At 39.3% G+C, this 26,444-nt stretch overlaps 1 protein-coding gene across 1 annotated transcript; it reads right to left on the reverse strand.

Moving 5' to 3' along the window:
• Positions 1-26,444, reverse strand: LOC124053764 (monocarboxylate transporter 2-like). Its single transcript, XM_046379227.1, has 5 exons — positions 26,094-26,444; positions 15,618-15,863; positions 7,429-7,572; positions 6,309-7,112; positions 1-6,016 (listed from the first exon to the last, which is right to left on the reverse strand). The coding sequence occupies exons 2-5, from the start codon at positions 15,832-15,834 to the stop codon at positions 5,736-5,738; spliced, it is 1,446 nt and encodes a 481-aa protein (XP_046235183.1). The 5' UTR covers positions 15,835-15,863; positions 26,094-26,444; the 3' UTR covers positions 1-5,735.

Below are 26,444 nucleotides of genomic sequence, written 5' to 3' on the forward strand. Positions count from 1 at the left end.
TTATTTTGGATTTATACTTTATTTTGCTACTGTGATAGGTGATAACATTCTATTAGAATTACAAAAACATAAATCAGTTTTCTATACCCGTGTGGTACTTTTCCTTGTGACGGCTGCAGAGGTAGTGAAAAGACTGACAAAATCTGAAAAATGGTTTAATGCCATACAGTGTAGTTCCCCTGGTGAGAGAGCATACAGCACGTCTGCCACTGGAAGGACATTATGGACTGAGTTCACTGCTGAAACAAACTACAGTACTGACATCCAAACATGTGAACACAACTCTCCTGTTCATACACACAACTATTTGCATCATTGTGTGCAAAGCCCTATAAAAACAATATAGCAAAGACAAAATAATTAAAATATTTAGACTATATCTGGTGTCATTTGTTCATATGTGTCAATATGGTGGCAGACAGGAGTGAATTTTGAATGAAGAGCTATATAGTTAACTATTTACAAAAAAAATGAAATACTGCAAATGATTTATAAACATACATACAGCAGGGGCATGGATAATCTGAACCTAAATGTCCTAAAGGTTTGAACAACATGATGTCATTTTTACAGTGTTCACAAAAGACATTTATAATGATCGGGACAGGACAATAAGGCACAGTTAGCTTAACAGACAGACAGTCCTTCAGCCTCCCAGTAGCAAACCACCTTGTATACAATCAACACCAACACATGCTGATCTTCTTACCGCATTAGACTGAAAAAACAAAAATGGCAGTGTGTTCAAGAAGTTTTTGGCTCTGCAGAGTGGAATTTTGTTACATTATTTAAAAAAAAAAAAAAAAAACTTAGTGGAGCCAAAAATTATCCAGTTGTTACAGAGGGACAGAGATCTATTTAAAAGAAGATCTGAATGTAAAAATTTCAAGTTCAAAATAAACTTGTGAAAATGACGTATTCAAAGTATTTAATTTCAAATATAAGTATACTCAGGTCTCAGAGTCATAACAAAACTGAAATTCAGAACACATAAATTAAAGTGAACTAGACACCACACTTATTCCACTGCATTTCACTCCATGGCTACAAAAGCCACATCTTTTTGACTCTTTGTCCGTCAATGATTAATTCAACCAGTTTCTGCTTTGTGACTCAAACTGCATGAATGTTTGAAACTCCAATCTGCTGTCATTTTTGTCAGCTAGACACTGTGTCAGCTGCTAAGCTACATGCTGACTGCAATTCAAAAGAAAACTAAGTGACATCTCTTTAGTCTCTTATAAACTTTAAAGCCTTTACATTCTGAATATTGAGTTCACACATAAACGGAAAAAAACACCCACACAGTAGTTAAAAACAATTATCAGCCAGCTCTTTTCCTAAAGTGACAGGAACCTACAGAATTAATTAAAGAGGAGTGAAAGCATTGAATATTAATTTAAATTTAACCTCTCTACTAAATTTGGTCTTAAGCAAAAGTCAAAATAAACCTGTGTTTCTAAGTATAATGTACACATGAAAAGAAAGAAAGAGACTATGCTAAGCAAGATAATTGATAAGGCTATTGGTGCACGTCAAAATCAATCAATTATCTCTATTTGGATTAATCAGTGTAACTTATTTCCTTAGAATAAACATTAGAAAATACAGAAAAGTATTGTTTAAACCTGAAACAGCAGTACAGTAATGAGAATACCGTTTTGAGCATATGTTTTTTACCATATGTCATGAGTAGCCTTCCTATAGGCAGAGAACCATATTGACCTCTAAAACAGCAGTTCCCTTCAAATGAAACAATACTGAGTTGTGATCGTATGAAACAAATTTGAATATTTTTAGAGGCCTCAAGGGATACAACTATCAAGTAAAAATCCAGAATACAAAGAATGTAGAAAAGGTCGGCTGCTTACCCTCCTGGTTGGGAACTGCTGCTGTGAACCACCACAGAGGCTGCAGTTTTTGCTGCATGTTTCCTGCTCCTCTGCTGTTATTTCTGCTCCATCTCAAAGATGAATAACCTGCTCTTTCTACTGATTATAAAGAACATGGAGCAGCATTCATAAACTCAGTATAGATGAGAAAATTGAAAGAAAAAAAAAAGAAATTCAATGGTATTTCCCTTTGGTCCATCAAACATAATATGGTTGTTAAGTTTTATTCCTTAACTTTAACATATAAACACAAAAAAATGTATATCAGTTTTGGCGAAACCTCAACCAAAAAACACAAGAAACCCATGAGCCATGAAACTGAAACCTTGCTTGGTCGTTAAAGTAACTTATGAAAATGAGTGCATTGTCCTGTTGGAAGCTTGATTTGTTATTCATTTTGGTCTTGGTGAAACCAGCAGGGGGCAGTGTTATTTGGTTGAAAGTGATTGTACAGAAGTCTCTTTCTATTAAGAGTCATCATGTACAATGAGCATAGTGATGGCCAATTGCAGCGAAAGAAAGTAGTCCCTCTTTCCACTAATTAAAGACAAGCAGAATAAGTGAACATTCATAAGGTATTGATGTTATTCATTAATGAAAGAAGGTAAAAACGTGCCAATATAAAAATACTGTCTAATATTGGCACGAAATGCTGGTGAGCCAACACACAAAAGCAAGAACCCTCTTAGGAGAGTTAATCTCAACAAATGAGATGTATGTTATTAACAAACTGGGTTTGTCCACATATTGCTGGGGTACAAACTGAGACTCAACTCAAAATGGTGCAAAGCCAAGCTCCAAGAAGCCAAATGCTTTGTTAAAGGTCCAGAGTGTAGGGTTTAGGGGCAGAAATGGAAGATAATATTTATAATTATGTTTTCATGAGTGCACAATTAAAAAAAAAGAATTGTTGTGTTTCCACAAGCCTTTGAGCCTTTAATATCCACAAAGGGAATGGGTCCTCTTTCATGAAGGTCGCCATGTTGCACTGCTAGATTTCTACGGTAGCCCCACTGTAGGGCACGGTGAGGCAAGGGGTGTTCAGGTGGTTACAACCTGTAGTCAGTCACACCGCCAGATGCCTCTGTATCCTACACTCTGAACTTCTCAAACTAACAACAGAAGTGTGCAAAATCTTTCAAAGTTTTCTTATTTACAATAGATAACATAATATTCTAAATAACATTGCACTGATACCTTCAGAGTTCATCCTGACAAACATAACAAGGGCTGATTCCTCCAATTTCCCCTCAAACCACACAGTGTTTTCACACTAACGCAGTGTTTAGTTGTAATGAGTCTTATAGGTGAAGATGCTTGAAAGCCACCGCTACACAGCTGCACATCCATTTTCATGACTCTGAAAACACATTCAACTATTCAAAGCGACAAAAAAGGACAATAACATTGTTCTTTGTACATGATTGCTTTGAAAAATTGCATTTGTTATTAAAATGTGTCTGGCTTTGTGAGGACATCTGAGACAGGACATCATTTGGTCAGCATTTGAGACCCAGACTTGAGATGAGGACTGATCAACAGCACAGCAGGATGACATTTACAAAAAAAAAAAAACTAACAAATGGAATGGATAGAATATTGAACAATATTGACATTTACAGAAACATTTAGATTATTAAATGATATGTTCATCAAGTACATTTGTTTGCACACAATCCGAACAGTAGACGTGATCAGCATTCAGTAATTAGTAGTGTCAGTAATATTCCTTCAGAGGTTATAACATACTGGTGCGGATGTTGTTAGTGAATTAGTCTGTGGAGAGATTACACAGAACATTTCATAGCTTTAACATTTCAATACGGACATGTTAGGAGACAACTGGAGCAGATTAAACTGACTTCTTGCAAGTTTTAAAGTAAATCACAGCAAAAATGCAGGTCACATTTAACACAAGGTTTATCAGCTTGGTATAATACTATCAAGTATTCACTGTACAACTCTCCTTGTATTCATTACATTACATTTAAGGCAATGTAACACAGAATGGAAAAGACATTTCACTGTCCTGCATTAAAATATAAGTGGTTATATTGCTCATGGGCTCTAGTTGTAGAAAAACCACTCCTATGCAAACGGGTTTTGGTCATTAATACCTTATTAAGGCCCACAGAGGAAATTACATTCAACTATTTTTAAATTAATTGAATTGCAGCAGTTTTATAAAGATGTTTGAAGTGAAGTATGGCCATTTTTGTTTTAGTGCAGCATACTGTATATGACTGAAATATGGAACAATAGACAACTTACAGGAAGCATTTTATGACTTGATCGAAGTATTAAAGTGGAACGTTTGGGTAGGAATTACAACACAGCATTACAGTGCTCAAGTGGGCAGCATAATACAGGGAGACCAGCAACACCAGCTGTCAGCACATCTGCTCTTTATTTATGGAAGTGGGAATTTTAGGGCACCCACTTGCCATATTAAACAGTGCAATTAGGATTTTGTATTCTTGCTTGACACGTATCACCAGACGGATCAACCAGTTCCAGTGCACTGGGGTTGCTTATGCTGCATTCACACTGCGAGCAACACAATCAACTAGTCATTAGGACTTTTCATGTTACACAGAGCTGGCCATCCAGGAAAATCAGGCCAACTTTTTAGGTTTAACAGCTGCCACATCTCAGCTCCTTTCTTGTTCACTTTTGATTTGATTTCATGAACATCAGCATGAAATAGGAACATTTGATTCCACATTTTCAAATCTGCCCAATTCTCCACAACTTTGATTGGAAAGACTAATAAAGGAGACATCTTATAAGGTGGATGCCTGGAGAATGGGCGCATTCGTCATTACACTCGTTGATAATTTACAAAGTTATCTTTGCTAACAAATTTGCGCCTCTGATTGTAGCACAGTACAACTGGTACACTCGGAGCCTCTAACTCTCCGCAATGTGTCAAAAATCTAACTCATATGCAAAGTTACTCATGGTGTGAATGCACAGTTAGGGATCAGTACTACACAAAACTGGCCACTCACTGTTGCTAGTGTCAAAACTGCAATCCTTCACTCATAGACAGGTCCTTCTAACCACTAAAATATCCACTGCTTCCTCTTTTCAATTTAACCTTTCCTCATTTACCAAAACTTCATACTGTTGTGAACGTGAATTCATTTTGCTAGTGCTATTGAAACTGTGCCAACATGCTGACACTGTATTCACGTCATAATGGAAGACACAGGAAGAAACAGAATGATGCGTGTTGCTACAGCTTGGAATATTTTAACTTGAGAAATTTAACAAAGATAACCAACCATCAACCATGTATCAACAAGATGCAGCTGATAATACTTTTCATATCCAGAGCTGATTGTCAGACTGAATTTAAGAAATTTTCTAATTATCTGACATCTGTGGATTCACTGTCAGCTCTCTGTTGACACAATTGTGGATACATACTACATACATCCTACTATAATCCCAAATCCTGATTGTAACTGCAACTCTGTACCGCGAATGTATTTTTGCCAAGTTGCCCTCTTGTATTTACAGTAAATCTGAATCTGACATAAGGTGAATCTGGCAAAAAAGAAAATACAGCTAGTTGTACACTGTTTTTCATTTCCAGACTTTTAGCCTCTTCACACGCCTGTAGAATCTTACACTTTTCTCTAGGTTACTCTGGTTTCCCCTCTCACAGTTGTTGCTTTGGCAGTTAGTTTTAGAAAAATACAGAGTACCCCAAATAGAGCCTGGTGGAAGACCAAGAGGCACCTATTGACCTGGAGCTCAGTTAGAACGTAGTGGAGGGTGTTGCAAGACTTCTGCGGAGGTAAGGATAAGCTGTTGCTGGTAACAGGGCAGAAGGATCTAAATGTTGGTTTCTCGCTGCATAGTTTCCTGAGCTTTTTGACATTTGTCAACCAGCTCCTCCGATGCCTGGGCTTCGCCATCAGCCTCCTTCTGTTCCTGAACTGGATCTGGATCTTCCGTCTCAGTCCGTTTGTACATCTCTGCACGCTTGCGCTCACGCTCCAAGAGTCTGTAGTTAATGAAGTTTCCAATGAAGAGCCAAATACTTGCAAAAATCACAACAGCTCCACAGCAAAAATACATGTACTTGTAGTTTTTTGTGACGTCAACCAGTTTCCCTGCAAAACAGCAGAAGATTTTTAAATGTTAAAGTATCTGCACTGTTTTAAATTTCCAGAGTAGAATTGAAGTGAAGTAAATCAGTTATAGTAGTTTACCAACACCCTACTACGCATAGTCACCACCAAACTTGACAAACCACTTCTGTTACCTTTCTGGTGTGACTGGGACTTGGTCATGTTGTGAATTAACTGACTGGTTCTCGTTGCCATAAGTGCTAAGAACACATGAAAGTGCAGGCAGTAAAACTATACATGAAACTAAATGAATATACTCTCAGGGAAATCATACCTGCTAGAGGTGGACCCAAGAGGACCGGGCAGCACTCCACAATGGTGGTGAGTCCCACAGCACTGGAGAACCTCTGAGGCCCAACCAGGTCCATCAGTGTTTCAAACAGAACCGAGCTGACCATGCCAAAGGCAAACCCAAAGAACATCGCATAGACCACCAGACCGGTGTAGTTTTCTGCCAGTGGGCAGAGGATGTGGCACACCCCATTGTAGAGCACAGCGAAGCTGAAGAAGTACTGGATCCTGGGTCGGATCCAGCGTGAATTGGCCAGTAGACCCATGGAGGGCCTGGCAAACATGTCAACAAAAGCCAAAATTGACAGAAGGAAGGCAGCCGAGTACTCATCCACACCCATGTCCTTAGCGTAGGCTGAAAGGAAGACAATAGGTGCAAAGAAGCCCAGGAACATGATGACATTCCCTGACAGGTAAATAAGGAATCCACGATGCTTGAAGAGTGTCAGGTCCAGGTATTTATTGACTAGTTGCCAGGCAGTGCGCTTCTCTTTTGTTGAGGTGGCAACGGCAGCTAACTCTTCATCTTTCTTGATCTTGCTGGGTAGTGGTCCCAGAGGCCTCATGAGAGAACCAGCCACACAGCAGTTCAGCAGCAGGCCGCCCAGGATGAGGAAGCTGCCTCTCCAGCCGAACTGATTAAATAGGTACTGGTTGAGAGGAGCCAGGGTGCTGAGGAACACTGGACTGCCCGCCATTGCCAGCCCATTAGCAATGGGACGTTTTTTATAGAAGTATTTGCCTATCATAGTCAGTGCTGGCTGCAGGTTGAAGGCTAATCCAAGTCCTACAAGGAAAGATGACAGAGATATAAATATTTGATGATGTGCAATAAAGAAAACTGTCAGCTTTCATGAGTGAACAAACATATTTTAGTGAAGGCATCATGCCATTAGTCAGTCATTACTATGAGTAAACTGCATATAAAACATATAAAACTACATTTAAGCACAACATGGTAAAATCAAAGCAAAAACCAAAAACAGATTGAACAAACAGCACGTTCTTCCTACAACTACAGTTTTATATTTAACCTGCTACTTACAAGCAGAGGCTAATCAAATTAACTCAGAATGGACTTGAGCAGATTAAGATGGACTTACCGCCAATAACTCCTATGCACATGTAAAGCTGCAGCACGCTAGTGCAGAAAGAAGCTATGACCATGCCAGTGGCACAGAGGCAGCCCCCCATCATGACAATAGGCCTGCAGCCATATGTGTTGACAAGTATACTGCTGATAGGACCTGATGGGGACAGAGGGAAAACATGAAATCAACACACACACGTCAGACGTTTACAGTAATTAGTATCTTAATCTGGTTAGTGCTGCACACGAGCGGCAGCCCAACTTTTATTATTAGATACACCTGCACTTTTTCAATTTTTAAACACAGGACGCTCATTGCCACTTGTCAAATCTGTTGAAGAGAAGTAACTGACAGTGGTTAGAATGAGAAAAGACTTACATTAAGAGAGTCATAAGTTCAGGTTCATCAAGTAATTTTATTCCCCAGCCTGCATTTTCTGGGGGAAGCTGCACACTATCCAAACGAGAATCACATACATTTTATTTCCAAGCCAAAAACAAATGACAAAGTACTTCCTTATTTTTGTCACATATTTCCAAGTGTTTATATTTAGGTATCAGCAAAGCTGTGCCAGAGATGTTTCTGCTAATCTCTTTGTCACTGAGAGATGGCAAGAAAGTCTTAAATGAGGTTAATGAGGTTGAAACCAAATCCCCAGTTTAACCATGTTATCTAAATGACTTCATTGGATGTGAAAACAAAGGTCAGTTAATATTATTACTCCAATTGTCCATTAGACAACTTCCCAGTTCAACAATGACAGACTGTATCTACAGTGCTGTAGTAGTGTGCGCATACAGTTTAACATACAGTCTGTGAAATGTAATTGTTGAACTGTATGCTATAAAATCCCAATAGACATTTTGGTGTGTATTCACTCTTTTTCATAGAAAATTTGGTTTTGATAATCTGACTTGTGACTTGTTTACTACTTATCTGATCATCAAATTTCTCAATCTCATATACACATTCAACAAATACAGCAGCTAATTTGGAGTCCAAGTCCTATGATGCCTCTGCTTTTAACTCCAGGTCAGTCTCCACAAACTCCCAAGGGTAATATCAGGCTCTTTAACAGCTAAATGCGAGCCACATCACAGTCATTTAATCCACTGTTAATACAAAATTATTAGCGCAGCTTTTAAAATGTTAGAATGACTGGTAGGGATGGTAACAACAGGCATTTGCTATGATTAAAACTCAGTTCAGTTGACAGAAAGAGCATTTCCATTCAAATGACGTGATGAGGAAAGTTTCACAGTTATGTGGTTCAGTGTTCCATTGTCCCATTATACCTGGGACGCTCAACATATTTAGATTTTTTAAAATTATGACTTGGTTCACTGAATTTTTCACAAAACAGTTTTATATTATACTGCCGCTGTGTTGCTTTATGTTCTATTGTTTATATTTGTTCCACTTCAGCTACAGGAGAGCATTTGATCTTGGGACATAAAGTCCTATGAATAATGTGGCTGCTCAAAGCACTTTTTAGGAGTCTGTGCATCTTATAATTGACACCCTCCCCTATCCCTTCGCTGAATTTTAAGTACAGGAGGTGTGAATCGAATAGGGAGAGAGAAAAGTAATGAACGATGTATTTTTTTTGAAATAATGCTCTCATTACCAGCCAGAAGATGTATCATATTTCTGCCAGGCCCAGTGCAATTTAAAAAGCCACAACGGGCGAGGAGTCATCTGACTTAATTTGCTCTGCATGAATCTTTTTTCGACCTTGAGGAAAGTTCCTCTCATTTGCATCCACAGCAGTGATCAGTATTCTCGGGGGCTCGGCGGGACCCGAATCGGCCGAGATGAGGAAGCCCCTGAGCCTGCACATTACCTCCCTTGAAAAAGGCTTATCATCTCCTGGCCAGACGCAGCGTGGACTTCATTACACAGTGGACAAAACCCCAAACTAAATATAACCACCTAGATCCCAAAAGGGAATGACACATATAGAAATGTGTCTAACAGTTTTTTCCGCAACCCTTTAATGTGAGCTGCAGCAAAGAGGCTGGTGCAGCTCATGATGTGAGGATGCTGGCTATTCATCACACTTCAAATAGGATACAGTTGGCAGAAATGGAAGCAAACAACTTTTTAAAGCTGTTCTGCTGCAAGAGGACACAGACATGTTTTTTTTTTTTTTGAAGTGACAGTGTGTCCATTACACAGATATTTACAGGGACATAACTGAGGGTAAACCAGCCTAAACACTGTTTATTTATGTGATCAAACTTTATACTTATTTTCAGGTGACATGAGGCTTAGTTTAGAGCCGTAAGAAGCATCAAACTGGATGATGTTAACACGGGCTTAAGGTTAGAGGAATGGACTAGTGTCAGGAAGGTTGCCAGTTTGGTATCCCACACTGGTGAGCAGAATCTGGGTTCAATGTTAATAGAGCTGGGCACTGCTTGAGCAAGGCCTATTCCAGCAGAGCTGATCTGTGGTCAGTAGATGAGACTGTTGGCGTACTCGGTAGTTTCAAAGTGTGAATCTGCACAACTGCAAAACATCCCAGAGTAAACCATCTCCGTGTTCCAGTGTTGCATCAAAAGACTTGTTGTGTGCATTGACATCATCAGATAACATGTGATGTCAATTTTCCGTTACTAATAAGAGGAAATTGCACATTTGCACATCAGAGGTGTACTTCAGTGTGGCCCCAAGAAAGAAAAAAAGAACAATTTCTCATATCATATCTTGCACTGGTTTTGAGATATTTTTCTCCTAGGTGAGTGAAAAAATTACATTTAAACTTTCGTTAACAGACTTTCTATCCACTTGGGGGCACTGAAAACAAGCTATAAACAAGCCTGACACGGAATGACATTAGCATTCATTTGCAGTCATGTTGGAATGAGAGTCCAATATTCACTCTCCTTTTAGCTCAATTTGCTCTACCAACTCCTTAGGGAAATATCTCTCTGTTTATCTGCTACATGCCGCCTTTTGTTCACCACCTATTCCATAGATGGTGGTGGCCAAGCTGTGTACTTTTGAGATTTTTTGATATTTTTCACTGAAAATCGCCGCCTGCTGCAGCCAAAAACAACACTAATGAGAGCAGTGAGAGTGAATCAGCACATGACAGCTTTGACTGCACTAAAGGCGCTCATATAAATGAGGGAAACTGCTGCTTCAAATGTTTTTCCAGGCACAAAGTCTCACAGTTTTCATTTGAATGACTTTCTACTTAAGAAATAGTCCCTGTGCAAACTTGTCACAGCATGCTATATGGATTATCCAATCTACTGTAACAAAGACTGCAGGGGCTGAGTGCTCAATCACTTTCACATGCAGTAAATCCAGGGAACCTCAAGGTGCTCTTGAAGTGGAAACAACTTAATGTTTAAAAAAATGTTCCGGGAATTTTAGGCAGAGGAAAGAGAAAAATTCTGTTAAAAGCCTTTATTTAATCAAGCATCACGGCTTAAAGCACGGAACGGTGTTTAATCAGGATAGAAATTAAAACTAACAACTGGGGTTCTATAAAAACAAAGGGAAAATACTGATTGTTTTCTTGTATGATCGTGCCAAGAAATTCCCTCAAAGCTTCCCTGCAACAAAGGTTGCAGTTGTTTTGCCTCATGACAAACAGGTGAACACATTTGCTCTACTATTTATTGGGAATCCTACAATCTACCTGTCTTGACTGACAGTGAATGTAACACAGGTATGCGCTGCTTCCACACTGCCTCGCCCAAGGTCAGTTCTGTGTGTGTGTGTGTGTCTGGATTAACGACACTGATCCAGCACAGACACACAGTCTGCAGCTTAAGCACGCCATCACACAGCGACACTCGCTGCGTTGAGGGTGTGAGACGTGTTACTTCACAGCTATCTGATGTAATGCCATGAAGGATTGCACTGTAGAGCGGAAACATGCCCAAGCCTGTTTTGGTTTTTTTGGTTTTTTACATAAGACAGCTTGTAAAACTAAATTAGTGGTGTCATTTTCTCCCATGAAGATTTTACAGCTTTGAACCACAATGACTTCCACTTAACTTCTAACTTTACATTACATTAACTTCATACATTACAGTATTTAATAAAGTTACATTTTTTATGGATTTAAAACATTCTGCTTCTCTTTATCCCTAAAAAAAGAAATGTTGTAAATCATTTTGTTGTCAGCTGATTTACATGGTCGGTCAGACAACTGACTATGCAAATTAGCAAGGATAAGGTTGTTATCCTGCCAGCAATTCTCATTGGTGTGAACATACTCAGGTTTACAGGTAACATCCACAAGGAAGTCAAGGACGACGCTTCACTGACATCAGGTTATGTGATCAGTTTATCTTGTTGGTCCATGGAATTGAACTAATGACTTTCTTTAGGCTTCTGCTGCTCAAAGGGCTGCAATCAGTATATGAATATTTTTATCAATAACTGATAAATCATTCTATAAAATATGAAAACTCTATTCTCGATATGATAAAGGTAGTCAAACTATGCTAATAAGATAAGAACACAAAAAACAACAAACACACAGAAACGAGAACGAGCTGCAGTAACAGGCTGCTGACCAAGCTGGTCAGGAGGGCCAGCTCTGTCCTGGGCTGCCCACTGGACTCTGTGGAGGAGGTGGGTGACAGGAGGATGTGAGCCAAGCTGACATCCATCGTGGACAACACCTCTGACCTCTGCATCAGACAGTGGAGGCTCTGCTACACCCTCAGTGTAGGAAGGAGCACTACTGCAGGTCCTTCGTTCCCACTGCTGTTAGACTGTACAACTCAACAGTCTAGTCCTCTTTTCCTCCCTTATGTGGACTTGTACATAGCTGTACATTGTACAGTGTTTACTTGAAAACTGTACTGTACTAATTTTTGTAACTGTTTTTGCATACATATTACTTTTTGCACTCTTTTCTGTTCTTGCAAGCTGCGACACAACAAGTGAATTTCCCCACTGTGGGATCAATAAAGCTCATCTTATCTTAACATGTCGATCCACTTTTTAGGCTCCAACAAGCTCAGGTGCGATACTTTTAGTTCTTGATGAAGCACTAAAGAAAGCAGTCAATCAACTTACTGTTGCCTGGAAAAACACTGTGTCTTCTACGAAATGTCTAAACTTTTGTATTTATATTGTGTCAAACTGCATGTCTCTCTCTTGGATTGTTTTCATATCATTTTTAAAACTGAAGGGTCATTTCTGCAATTTGAAGTGATTGGATTGATATCTCTGGGTGTGTGTGCGGCTGTTGCTCATTACCAGGCAGTTTCACAGTAATGACCGAGCTGTGTAAACACCAACACACACACACACTTAAAACACGGCGGTGGGAAATTAGAAAGGTGTTAAACATTCAAACAGTGATTGCTTCTTCAGTGTAACAGGCAGAACAAGAGAGCAGATGTTTAATGAATAGCTGATGAGTGCAGTCAATATGAATGAATGAATAACAAGAGCCAATCGCTTGGTAACTGCACATATTGACGACATCCCCACAGGATAATGACATGCACTCATTGTAAAGCTAAAGCAGCAGTTCGACTGGTAAAAACTGTGACGGCCAACAAAAATACTTTCTCTGTCTCCAAAAAGAGAATATCTTGTTCCAAATAAAAGGAAATTCAAAATGATGTTCTCATTCTCATTTTCAGGGTTTATGAACAGCATGCACAGTAAAATAAACACATAACACAAAGCAAATTAAATGCTACAATATTACAACATAAAAACACTACAATATTGCAACATAAACGCTGTGTCTCATTATGACAAGAAAGCATCTTGGTATAACAAGAATAAAAATATTAACAAGCTTCTACTTTTGGTATTTATGTTTTGATGCTAATACTTTTGTACTTTTATCTAAGTAGGAATTCATAAGCATGGTGTTTACTTGTAACAGAGTATTTATACTGTGGTATTGCAACTTTTATTTGAGTAGAGTACAAGATCTGAGTACTTCTTCCATCTCTGGATCACAATGACTAAAATTTGCTTGTAGGTTGGTATGTTTCATTTATAGGCAAGTTTTATTCAAATAAAGAGTAAAAAAATCCAAAACTTTGCATTGCAAAATTTAAACTTAAAAACAGAGCACACACAGCAGTGCAAAGAGTGGCTTAAGGGGATAAAAAAAAAAAAGGAAACGATAAATGTCAAGACTGTATCATAGTAGAGGTGTACTGTGTCGGAAATAAAGGCTGATTTGAAAACGTCTCGCTGAGGCAGAGTGAACTAAAATGGGATGCAGTCACAGAGATGATGAGATTCCAGTACAGGTGACGTTACAGCAACAGAAGATGATGTTCACCTGGAGAGCAACCTGCTTATTCAGCCAAACTGACGCATTTTCTTAAATCACAGGTGGTTGTTGCATGAGGCCCAATGTCAGTTAATGACCTTGCACATACTTTAGCTCTGACATTTATTTGCTGACATTTCTCCCTACTTATCAGTCGATGCATATGCTGATACCAATATATCTTCAATGAGCTAATATTGACCAGGCAGATTTATGTGTTTGATTTAAAGAGCTCCTTTTCAGAAAGTGTGGATATAAAAACTTTTTCACTAACCAGTGAATTTAATTACCGACATTTGCTGCTGCAATTAATTATTTTTGAGTGGTATTGTGGCTACGATACAAAACCTCATGAGTCTTCATGAGCCACAATATTTTACTTAACCTTGTGCAACATCTTTCTTACAAAATCTTTACTATGTGCAGTTATGAGAAGATAGTCTGAATGAATGAATTTTACTGTGGAAGCAGCACTACAGAAACAGGAAATGAGCTTTCCAGGTCTGCTGTTGACCAGTGCAGATGGTGACAACAGCAGTAGATGGAGTGACAGGAGGATTACAGCGTGGACAGATGGCAGCCGTGGCACTGCCAAGCAGAAGGCTGCCGGGCTGAAGCCGAAGTGGGAAATACAGCAGGTGATCAGAACAATATGGTGGAGAAAATGACCTGCTGGAAACACATCCTGACCCTTCAAAAGGTTCCTCTTTCAAGAGACAATGCAAGACCAGCTGTAGCACTGTGTCAGTATTTCCAGTGATAAAATATTTGCTTTTCTACCTTGAATTTGATTAGTCTTTGAGCTCCTTGCAGCAATAATTGCATTGCATTAGAATTTATACATTTCTCTGCTGCGTGCTTTTAAAATTAATGCCCTTTTTATATTTTACCTACAGCTGTCTCGTACCCTGGTTCCACAGGCTGCCATTTACTTATCTCCCAAATTCAGCATGTAGATTAAAAATCTGTATTGATACTCATATGAATTCTCATTTGTTTGGCTTGGCAGAACACGGTGGTTTTCTGGTTGTCTGGAGGCTCAGCATGTGACACTGTGACTGCATCGTGTGATGCTGCGCTCTCAAAATTCAGGTCATGATCCGATGACAAACCCACTTCAAACTCTATTCTATTATTTCCTAGTGCAGGCTTAAAAGAAAACCTAAGCCACAACACAGGGCCAGGCACTGCACTAAAATCACAACAAGATGAATCCCATGTCCTTCTATGTTTTCTATCAGTCTTCTGAATGGAGCATCTGCTCAGGAAACAACACACCATCTCCTCACAACAAAGATAATCCTTAACAGTGACAACATGTGGAACAAAATGAAATCCTCAAAAGTTTCCCCTAAAAGGAGGTTGACATTGTGATATAAAGGATCATGGTTAAATCAGAGGAACTTGATTCAGGCTCCTCTGCCCTACTAGGGTGAACACCATCATAATTGTTATTGTAATAATTTAAGCTGCATATGCCAATTTAACTCTTCTGAAGCATGTGACTTCTTGTTTGCAGAGCAGATTTAAGTACAACAGAAAAAGAAGTTATTTTTTTATAAGAAATTGGTATATATACATATATCTTTGTGTCGGTTCCGACTTGTGTGTATTATTATGTGTGCCATCTCACCACCAGTCAGGCTAACTACTACTGCTAGTTTTGGGTAAACTCAAGCTGTGATTTTCTTATAGGATTTTCTTATATGAAAGTCTCATCATGCATTTAAGGTGAATGGGATGTTAACATTTTGAAATAACATCAAGACACAAATTAAAGCTATGTGACACAAGGAACTGTGACTGGTTCCATACAGTATGATGTTCTCAGGTCAGCATCACCTGCTCCCAGATTTCACTGAACAAATGATAGGACAACCTACAAAGAGCTACAATATGATTATAGTTTTGATTTAAACCAATGACTCACCTGCAGCATACATGACCGCAAGCATGATGGACGAGATCCATGCTATCTGACTGTACGAGGCATCGAAGATGATCTGGATTTCTTTGAAGAAAACTGTGATGGCCTTGGGGAAAGCATAGGAGAAGCCTATGGAGATAAAAGATGCAAAGACTACAGCCCATCCCCAACCGCCATCTGGTGGGGGCACAACGGTGGGACTTGTGGCTGGGGGCGACATCACTGGCCCACCTTAATGCTGACGATTCACTGCAACGACAGACAAGAAGGGAGAGAGGATATTACAACTTAGCAAAGAAAAAATACCGCCAGCATTCAGGGTCTGGAGCTTTTTTCCTCAGTTTTCACTCCATTTTGTCGTGTGACTGATTATTGAATAGTCATAAAAAGACAGGCTCTTTCCTCTTTTCTCTGAGGTTCTTCAGGGCTTTTAGGTTAGAAATAAATTAACTTGAACTTGGTGTTTGTAGGAAAATAACACGGCTCATTACTGACAGTTTACAGATAATCAAATCACCAGCTGCACCTCATATTGACAGTATACAGACTGCTGTGGGAGTACAAAGGAAGTCAAAAGCTATGTCCCCTCTGTCATTTACTTTACTAGCAGTAATGTGACACGAGAGGGAGAAGGACATACCAGAGGTCCGTATCCTGGAGAAGACATGCAAATATATCCTTTCCAAAGGGCATGGACTCACTCTACCTGAGATATCAGTCTCGCCCCGCCTCAGGAGACACCATGTGCTCACCCCCCCAGCCCTCACGCCATAGTAGTAACAGGATAAAGCCTTAAAGAAGCATAGTAGTAAAACCAGGTGCCGCTGGTGAACAAAGCAAATATGCCCTAATCAGAAAAAAAAAAAAGAGCGGCATTTGACTTCACTGCTATCTTTATTACAAGCTAACTGGAAGGAAACACACACATACTCATAGGCTGCTGTAGGTTCTGACTCTGTCTAGCCTCATTAACTTCACCTTTGTAATCTGCCAGGAATAATTTACAGCCGCATAATAAGTTTAGGGTGTGATAAGGGTACTGCAATGATGGCAGACAGTTTGTTTTCACACACATGAACAACCCGTGGAAAAATCAACATGTTTCCTCGTGTTTCCTCAACAATTATTTCAGACTAACACGGATAGACGTGGTTCATCGCATATGACTGTGAAATAACTGCCACCAATAACTGCAACAGCTAGCAGAACAAGTTAAAGGGATACTCCACCAATTTTACACACACACAACTCAGTTCACTTCATATGAAGTCTGTAACAGTATAATGCATACAGTAAAGTATTAATAAGTTCTGTGGCTCTAGGGGGAGCTTGTTGTCATTACGGTTGCATTATAGAAGTGAGGATCTCCTTCTTTGGATCCTGACCCATACTAGGGTCCAAAAGTCAGGGTCTTTCTGCCTCTGCTGCTTTGATTTTGACTAGTACATTGTTAAAACCACTCCCTGCAATCACTAGAGCACCCTTTAAAGTAGTTCACTCTCCATTCTGCAACAGTATGCATTCATGTTAAAATGCAGCTATTAATTCAGCTAACTTATTTAAAAAATATATTTTTAAAATACATATTTTCTTCTCATTTGGGCTCAACTAACCCAGTTTTAACAAAAAAAAAAAAAAAAGAAAAGAAAAATAAAAATTGCTTTTTAGAGGGGCTGTAATTAATGGTTGTTTTTAAAAATTATTTGCTTTATCTATAAAATGTCACAACAGCTCTCTGTTGTTAACAGTCATTTTTTAATCAGAAACTTAACAGAATGAAGTTACAACATTCTTTGTTTGGCCTTCCTGTTAGGGTGACCCTCCCACTGCTGGCAGCTTGGTCAAGCCAAACTGGCTTCAGTTCACCTGTGGACATACATACCTCATACTTCATATTCTAACTATTCTCTGGGAAGTTCTTACAGGTTTATCTACAGCATTGTCCTGCCAATAAAACGTACCCCTCCAAATTTAACCTCTCAAAGAAACTTAATTGAAAAGTAAATTCTCCCATGCCAACAACCTTGCTGAAGTTTTGCACTGTGTGGTGTATCTGTGTGTGGGGAAAACTACGATTGTAAAGATCTGAAGCTTTGGTGTTTCAGTTGCTGTCAAACAGGACCACTGGGTAATGTGGGTGGAGGTCTACATTTTATAGTAAGCTTCATTTAAGAACATCAAAACCTTACAAGGGAAATGGGCATTTCAGTCTTCAGTATCTTTAACTGAGTGTCTGTAAATGACACGTGAACATCAACTAACGACATCAATAAGTAATGTCTCTCTCTTTTGCTGTTGCCACTCTCTCCCGATCAGGTTACGATATAAAGACTAACACATTCTGAGTTCAACAGGAAGTGTCAACAGAAAGCTATTAGAGAGATGACTCATTGCTGTGCCATTAAAAACATTTAAGTGAGTGTTCACTATGAACCAGTTTGAATCAGAAATTCACTGTAAGTTGCTAAATGTTCCACTATGTTCACCAGTTAGTCACTAACGCTGTGAGTGTGTCTTCTGGGTCGGGAGGTTGAAGTGGTTTTGTTAAATTCTTGTTGCTGAAATAACCTGCCTGTTGCAATTTGAGCAGCAAAAATGGTCAAAAACATCAACGTTGCTGGCTGAAAATCAACACAAGAAGCTGAAAGATGCTATAAGTGATGCACATTTGGGTGATAATCGGTCCAAGTGGCCCCTTTCATGTCACACAGTTATTTAAGCTTAAAATATTCTGCTAATCTTTTAAACTTTGTGCTACAACTGAAATCTTTAATTAAATCACCATATTGAAGAGCCTGTTTATTTGCATAAAACTGATTAAAAATGAGTCACTCACACATCTATGTGTGAATGCACAAGGAAGTGAAATGGGACAAAAGGTGTTCCAACAGGAGGAAATCATTTAAAAAAAAGGAACAAAATAATGGATAAAACTGAGGTTATGAATTTCTTGGAATAAAATCCTTCAAACCAATGCGAGGTTTAACCAACAACAAGTGGAACATGTATTCATTTGTGATTTCATTTGAATACTAACAAGACATCTCTAACTGAACTGCTGAAACTGGCCTGGTGAATGGAAATATAATCCTCTGTGTATATCCCTTGTATTTCCCCTTTAATCAAAGTTAGAGATTATACCTTTTTTTCCACAGTTTCATATAGTGGGTCTAATCCACACTAATCAGATTATAGACCGTCCGCAGTAGCACTCGGTGTAGATACTGGTTTTGATTGATTGAACGTGACGACGATGCACAGCCTCAAAACTCATAAGCAGCTTAAATTGATGGGTTCGTATATGAAGCTCAGAACTGACTGACCATAAAGGAGCAGCTAAGGACAAAGCAAAAAAAGGCAAACTTTCAGACAAGCTTGACAAGTACGGTTTATGATCAACTGTATAAGTACATAAGGCCTTAAAGAAAGCAAAGTCACTGCTGAGTCACCACAATGTCAACACTCCCTCTTTACTTTAGAAGTTCAGATCCTCATCATGTGTCCTCTCCTCTGCGTCCTTCACCTGACACTGCTGACTAAAAGAGCAGCAGAAAGACTCACAGGTTGCGTTCACAGCCATTGTGTTCTGAACAGTTTACTAAAACATAATTGAGGACCAAGTCAAATGACAGGTGTCCAAATTTGCAAGTTCAGCTGTTGTCTTGCCTCTGATCAGTATTTGACAAAAGAAACTGATGCTAGACTTGTGAATTCCAAGCAGTTTATTTGCCATAATAAACTTGTATTGATCCCTCTGAAGAAATTCTGTCTTTTTTCACCACATAAAGGTTAAAGGTCAGCAGCTACATGCCAGCACTCCTCTATACCACCCTTCACCCACCAGCCGCCCTGGTGGGTGTGACTTCCTACCATAATTAATACAGTTTTCATCATAAAACCTAATTAAAGATATTGGGCCTAAACTGTATTTTTCCATCTTACACAGCGTCTGTATTGCATTAGCAGAGCAGCAGCTTCAGTGTTCTGTTCTATGTCTATTCAGGATGCGTTCAGGAACAGTGATGACTGTTGGCAGCAACTAGAGCTCACAATGACAGCACTTATAGGCTGGTTTAAGAGGTATAATGTTTAACATGTTCAGTATCTTATTTTATCATGTCAGCATGCTAACATTTACAAATTTGCAATAAACAGATACTCAGTACACCTGAGGTCAATGGAGAAAAAAGGTGTTTGCCAAGTATTTGGGTATAAACCAAGGTACCAAAGCGGAAGGATCATCAGCTACAAATAGCCATAGTTAAAAACACATGGACACACGCACAGATCAACACTTGCCCTAACACGGCTTGTTTTGGTCCAGAGTCCTCTGCATGTATTTGAGATGACCAGTTGTTCTCACCTCGGCAGGCCTGTTCAAACAACAGGACTGAGTAAGTGAGCAGCATGAAGATGATGGCCATCCAGGAACCAAAATAGTGCTTGTATAATCAAATCATCCAACTGGCAAAAGCTCATCAGACTCGGTTACGTAGTACTGGACAACAAAAGAGTGTGTGTGTGTGTGTGTGTGTGTGTATGTGCGTGCATCTACGCGTCCTCCAAGGAATTTACTTAGTGCCTTGGCAGAAAGCCTAAAAGACTGCCGTCTTTGTTGAATGGACGGATACAAGATCTCAGGTTAAATTCAGAACAAGGGCAAAGCTGAAACCCCAGTGTTGTATTCCAGGTGAGTTTTAGTAAAGGAGTAAAGGAGATGGGTGTGACTATCAAGGTGATAGTCTAGAGACAACAACAACTCATCCAAGCAGTTAGGTTGCTACCAATAGATTTCTTTAACTGCAATAAGATAAGATAAGATAAGTTAAGATTTCCTTTATTGTCCCACAATGAGGAAATTCACATTGTTACAGCAGCAAAATGGATAGTGAAAAACAGAATTAGGCATCGATAATAATCAATTTACGTAAGTGTAGGAAAAAAAGACGAGCTAGCAATATAGATATAGTATAAGTAGAGAATAGTAATATAATATAAAACACTTGTACAAGTACATGTACAACAGAAATCAAGAGATAACAGCTTTTGTACTACAGTACCAAACCTATGCTACCTGCTTTGTCACATCCCAGCTCTTCTTCCTCCTGTGCAACGCTTTCTATGTGTGTTACAAGCCAAGTGGCACGATGGAACGCAACATGACTGGTATGTTGCACTTAAAGCCGTGCACGTGTATGAAAAAAACCACGCCCCAAATCTGACATCTTTAAACTTGCATCATTTCCTTTTTGTGGCTTTTGTGGCTTTTGGGGCTGAGCAACATGCTGGAGGTATGACACTGATAATCATCTTATAATATTGATTAATAAGGCCAACAAATAATATCACAGTCTATTTAACCACAATCCACAATCTAAACTGCTGCCTTTATTCTCAATTTTGAAGTGCCCTGTAGATTATAGCCAGATTTGAAACAGCCAATGAATTTCTCTATTTTCACCTTTGAAACACAACAAACACATTTTTCTCAATGTGAGGAAGTGAAGACACATAGTCCATCTTTATACGTCAATGGACGGAAACAAAACAGTAATGTGGGCCACAAAATGAAATCAATATGTTGAAGGACACAAAAACATCTCTGAAACTTGTAAAATGAATGCTTACTTTTATATAATGGTTAATTAGAAATTCCTGAGGTGGTGAGATAACTAACTTTGTCTTTTGAGAGAAATGGGAACTTAATGGCCATTAAAGCGGGAAGAAAAGAACTGCATATGTACCATTCAGAGGAAGAAGAATGACTTGATTGTACTTTCACTTATAGTCAAAGGTCAAGCAGTGATCACTTAATAATTGTTTCTTAATGTGGGCTTTTATGAAGCGTAGTAATGACCTGCAATGAAGGACAACAGAAGGTTAGTTGACTGACTGACAAGAATAAATCAAAGTTAAGGGGCAAGATGGCAGTCTTACACATACCTTTGAAAATACAGGATCTGCTCTATTTGTAAGTATTTGCTTGCCATCTAAACATGTTCTGTAAACCCTGTCCCAAAGACACATGACCTCTACAGTCAGAAGCTGCATGACCCTCAGCACACCTGCCCCCACCTGACCAAGATGTCATGCGACTTACAGTTATGGCAACGCAAGATTAGCTCTAAGGTAACCTTCGAGCAACACTACTCACTTTGTTTTAGAAACGGTTCATCATTAACCCAATCAGCAACTAAATGTTGACTGAAGCACACATTTCATTATTCCACCAACATGGAATCTAATCTCACCACATGATCCAGCAAACACACTTGCCCTTGGTTTTGTGCCAGAGAATCAAGTCTTCCCATAAAATATGCTCTGACTAGAATATTCTCTCTATTTAACTGTCAACCTCTGCAATTTGAAAACCTTGAGCTAATTCCGGAAGAGGAAAAAAAAAAACTTTCAGGTGGTCCAATAAATTTCTCTCCAACACAACTCTGTCCACTTCAGAAAGGATGGAATTCTCCCAACCTGCAAAGCTGCAGACTTTGTGTGTTTACGGCTTAATTTTTGGGATTTGATTTACTGACAGATACCATATTTATGCTCCTTGGCAGTTGAACATCAAGACATGCCATTTGTGGAAAAAGTTGCTGCATGAAAGGAGCAGTCAGTCAGCCGTCACCTGCACACAACTTACACAGCCTACCATGTGGGCTGTCAACACCCACATTCGACATCCAATCCAAAGCTCCCGCTCCACACCACTCCTCCGAACACCGAGAAGGTCAGAGGCACCGATCTGTGTAACATCTTTGTTTCAACGTTTTGAGCCTTCAGTTGTCATGGTAGTTGTCACCATAGCATGTCATCTTCAGTCTGTGGAGATTCAGCTGAAGTGCTGAATGCCACAACACTTCATGTTCAAACATCTAGCAGCTTGCTTTTACAATCCTTATTTCCATTCCACTACTGTTGCCTCTAAATTTTCATTTTTACCACAAAAGTTTATTGTTTCCAAATATCAATAACAACAACAAAAAAATCATATTGTGTATTCATTTGGGGCTCCACTAAATCTGATGATCAATTTTTAGATTTTCGTTTGAAGATTTTTCTTTTTTTGTTTTTGCTTTATTTTTTATTTACTTTTTTTTCCCACAATGACATCGTAAAATATGAAGACCAACATTCAGTACAGCCCAAACCAAAAAGTTACACACACATCCAGCTGCAGCCAGGTTCTGAAGTCAGTATATTCACTACAGCACGAGTGACACTGACGGGCTTTGATTTGCAAAATTAACGAATTGAGTCGAACATCATAAAAGTGAAACCGAGGAAGAAAGATTTAATTTACCCACACACTTTGACTGACAGGTTATCTCTGGGTGGGAAAGCGTTTAATTAAAACCCTGTCAACCAATTACCAACTTCTCACTGCTTTTAAAGTGGGATCTGACTTGCAGTTTTCCCATAAAAACCTAGACTTCAAATTATACCTTATGTCATTTTCAACTTACTTTTTTGTGAAAAATAAAAAAAAAATACTGAGATGAAAAATCTACTTATCCCTTCTCTAAAGAGCTCTTCTAAAGAATCTCATGCCTAGTTTGGAATTTCTGTACTGCAATTTCTTGTTACTTAGTGGTCAACTGATACATTGCCACCGATAAACATCTGCCTGGCTGATCTGCTACTTTAAATATGGCTGTCACAAAAATAATGATTTGTGGAGGACCATGCATAAATCTGAACTTCTTATTTCCTGTCTTCTTCTTCACTGTCACTCATTTTCTCAGTGAAAATCCTTGATATATTGACAGATTTGCAAATGCTCTGATGTGTAGCACCTTTGTAATAATAAAGAATCACATTATTTAATTTTTCCCACTTTGAGACAATTATTATAGAAACAATATTTTAAAAATGGAAGTAAAAGTCTATCAGCTTCTATCAGCCTCTGTTTTTATTGATTTATTTTATCCTGCTTAGACATGGGGTCCGATTTGGAGGGAAATCTGTTGACCACGTCTTTATAAAACAGGACACCGTGATGCCGTTTGTCGCAAAAACTTTTGTGGGTACAGTTAAGTTTTCCCAATCCCTTCTAAGATCTTGAACAACTAATTTGGACATTTCTGCATGGGGCAAAACAAAGCACACAGCAAGTTTGTGTCCACAACAACTGATGGTATCACAGTCAAAAAAAAAAGTAAAGACTCAGGTCATGTGTCTCAGCCCACATGACCTGGGAGGCCACCGCTTTTGAGGGAAACAAACAGTGTGGATAAAGACAACTAGTGAATGTTTAGATTACCTACAGACTGACACTACATGCGTAACAACATTAAAAATAATACCAAATCAAGACAGGAGAAAAGGCAAAGTATCTCAGCTTTGGGCCAAGGAGCAGGAACTAGAAAATCTACCTGAAGTTTCCAGAAAAATCCAAAAGAAATCCAAAGGAATCAGCACAACAAAAGAATCCGTAATACCTGCGTCCATGAAAATGCTTAAATAGTCACCAAATACTGTTCTTCCTGTAGCTCCTCCAATACTAATACTCCCTCTATGAACCTGAGATAACAAACAGACTCCCACTAGATCAATGTCACTGAAGTAAGTCAGATCATGAGGTAAATATTGTTCTTTTAGACCCGTTTATAGAACAGGAACCTGTCATTTTTACTTTTAACACTTTTTTCATTATTAATGACTGATAAAAGTCATGGGGCATGAACCTTTTCGGCTTCTGAAGGCCAAAAAATGGTTTACTTCCTTGTTAGGCAGTCACCAGCATATATACAGCAGTGTTTGTCCCTGGAAGTGACTTTTCTCAGGTCTAGCAAAGTTTTACAAATCTAAAACCTTGGATTTAGATCAAAATTCATAATAGAAAAAGTCACAAGTTGTCCTGTCAGTAGTTTTAGAGACATGATGGTCTATGGGGACAATGCTTATTGGGACTCAGGAGCATTTTTCGGTGCAGTGGCCACCGGGGAAAACTGGAAGCAAGGCTGAGCAGAGCTATCTTATCCAGGAGAAAATAATTCATCCATCTTTGAAAACCACTGGCTTCAGGAAGTGGCAGCACCAGGGCAAAAGAGTCCCCCTAGTAAAACCACAAAGGATCACCTATGCAGCTTGGCTTGTGTACAGAATAAACAAGAGAAACCCAGTGTGTTAATTATGTTGAGGTGTTGGGAGGTGGATTTTGTTACCTACTGACAGAGCCAAGCTAGCTGTTTCATGCTGTTTCCAGTCTTTGTGCTATGCTAAGCTAACTGGCCGCTGGCTGTAGATTCATATTAAGCATACAGAAATGACAGTGGTTTCCACCTTCTCATCCATGTCTTCGCAAGAATACCAATAAGAGTAGTTCCCAAAATGTCAAATTGTATCCCTTTACTTTATCCCCTTAATTTTCCATTTAGAGGCTAATTAATGTGATAAAGCAATTAATGTAACGGTGGAATATAAAAAAACTTTTCTCCACCAAAACCAATTGGCCTCCAAACTAAATGAAATTAGTTGGTGTTTTTTGTTTGTTTGTTTTAGTTGGTCTGGTATGTGCCTGATGTTAACTAATATTAGCAAAACTTTAGGCAGATAAGTTTAACTGAGTGAATTATCTGTTTTATGGCTCTTCTTTACACTAGAACACTTTGGTGTTTTTGCCACAGTGCCTGCTGTTCAGCAGGCCCACGCTATAAACTGGATTTAAAGTGTGATGCTCCTCCACGTCAAACTAGTTCCAGAGAATCAAATAAAAACCAGTTTATTATACTTTCAATTTCAATATCTGACTCACATTCTGATTACAAGCCTTCCTGGTGTTTGATGTAGTCAAAAAGAGCCCTAATGGAGCGTCACAATGTGACATGACAAGTTATTTTTACAGCTCATCAGCTGACTAGGAGTGAATCGTCCTCCTCGTCTGCCAAATCTACTGAAGGAAAAACTCTTCATCATCTCATCCTGGGGTAATAATAGACTCGCTGTGATCTGTCATTCTGAGAAAACCTCGAAAAGTTGGACCTCCATCAGGACATCCTGATCTCGCAAAGTGATCATCAGCAGAGCCATTCTTCAGCACTGCAGCCTAATCATATGATGCTGCTGATGTAAGGACAGACCGGATGAAGCCAGTCTAAATGCCCAGGGCCTGTATGGACTAAACCGGGCGCTCAGAGTCAAAGTAGCTCAAAAATATAACAATTAAAATTCTATCCAAATCATTTCCCCCTCAGGCATTACCAGCATGGCAGCGACCACGGGGATTTCCACCTCTCTCCAAAGGCTCCTGAACGCATCATAAAATATATTCAAACATCCAACAGGGACGCTCATGCACTCTAAGCCTTTATCTTGTCATACTTCTCATTCATCGCAGCACATACTCATCTCTGCGTATCGCGGCGTCCCGAAAACACAGAAAGCTCGCTTAATCCTCCTGATCGGCGGCGCGTCTTTCAGCGCGGTTAGTGATTTTTTTTAAAAAAAAAATAAAGGTATTAAATGTTGTTTTACCTTTGGAGAGTGACACTGTGCGTGTCCTCTGTAGGCTGCTGGCTCGGTGACCTTGGAGAAGAAAGATGCGTGTGTATGTATGTGTATGTGTGTGTGTTGGGGCTCTGTGTTTAAATTTCCTGAGTGTGAGCCGCTGCGTGACGTGGAGCCGCCGCGGGCTGCAGAGGGCGGCGCTGCCTGCCTCCGTTTCTATTTTCGACTGCAGGGGATTGACTGAGCCATTCAGCAGTCCTTACATCCACAGCTTCTTCTCCCTCCGCCCCGCCAGGCTGCTGTAGTATTTCTGCGTGCTCTGATCAGCCCTTTGCAGACCGCGAAAACGTTGTCAGTTATCTGATAAGCGCCGCTAGA

This window comes from Scatophagus argus, chromosome 22 (assembly GCF_020382885.2).
Source record: "Scatophagus argus isolate fScaArg1 chromosome 22, fScaArg1.pri, whole genome shotgun sequence".
Classification (NCBI taxonomy): Eukaryota; Metazoa; Chordata; class Actinopteri; family Scatophagidae; genus Scatophagus; species Scatophagus argus.

Bases quoted from the DNA above. Each gene is read 5' to 3' on its own strand.
- LOC124053764 (XM_046379227.1), bottom strand. From the start codon at position 15,834: ATGTCGCCCCCAGCCACAAGTCCCACCGTTGTGCCCCCACCAGATGGC. The intron at 7,113-7,428 runs GTAAGTCCATCT...CTTTCCTTGTAG, and splicing joins GTGCATAGGAGTTATTGGCG to GACTTGGATTAGCCTTCAAC. The intron at 6,017-6,308 runs GTATGATTTCCC...GCTGTTTTGCAG, and splicing joins CTTGGGTCCACCTCTAGCAG to GGAAACTGGTTGACGTCACA.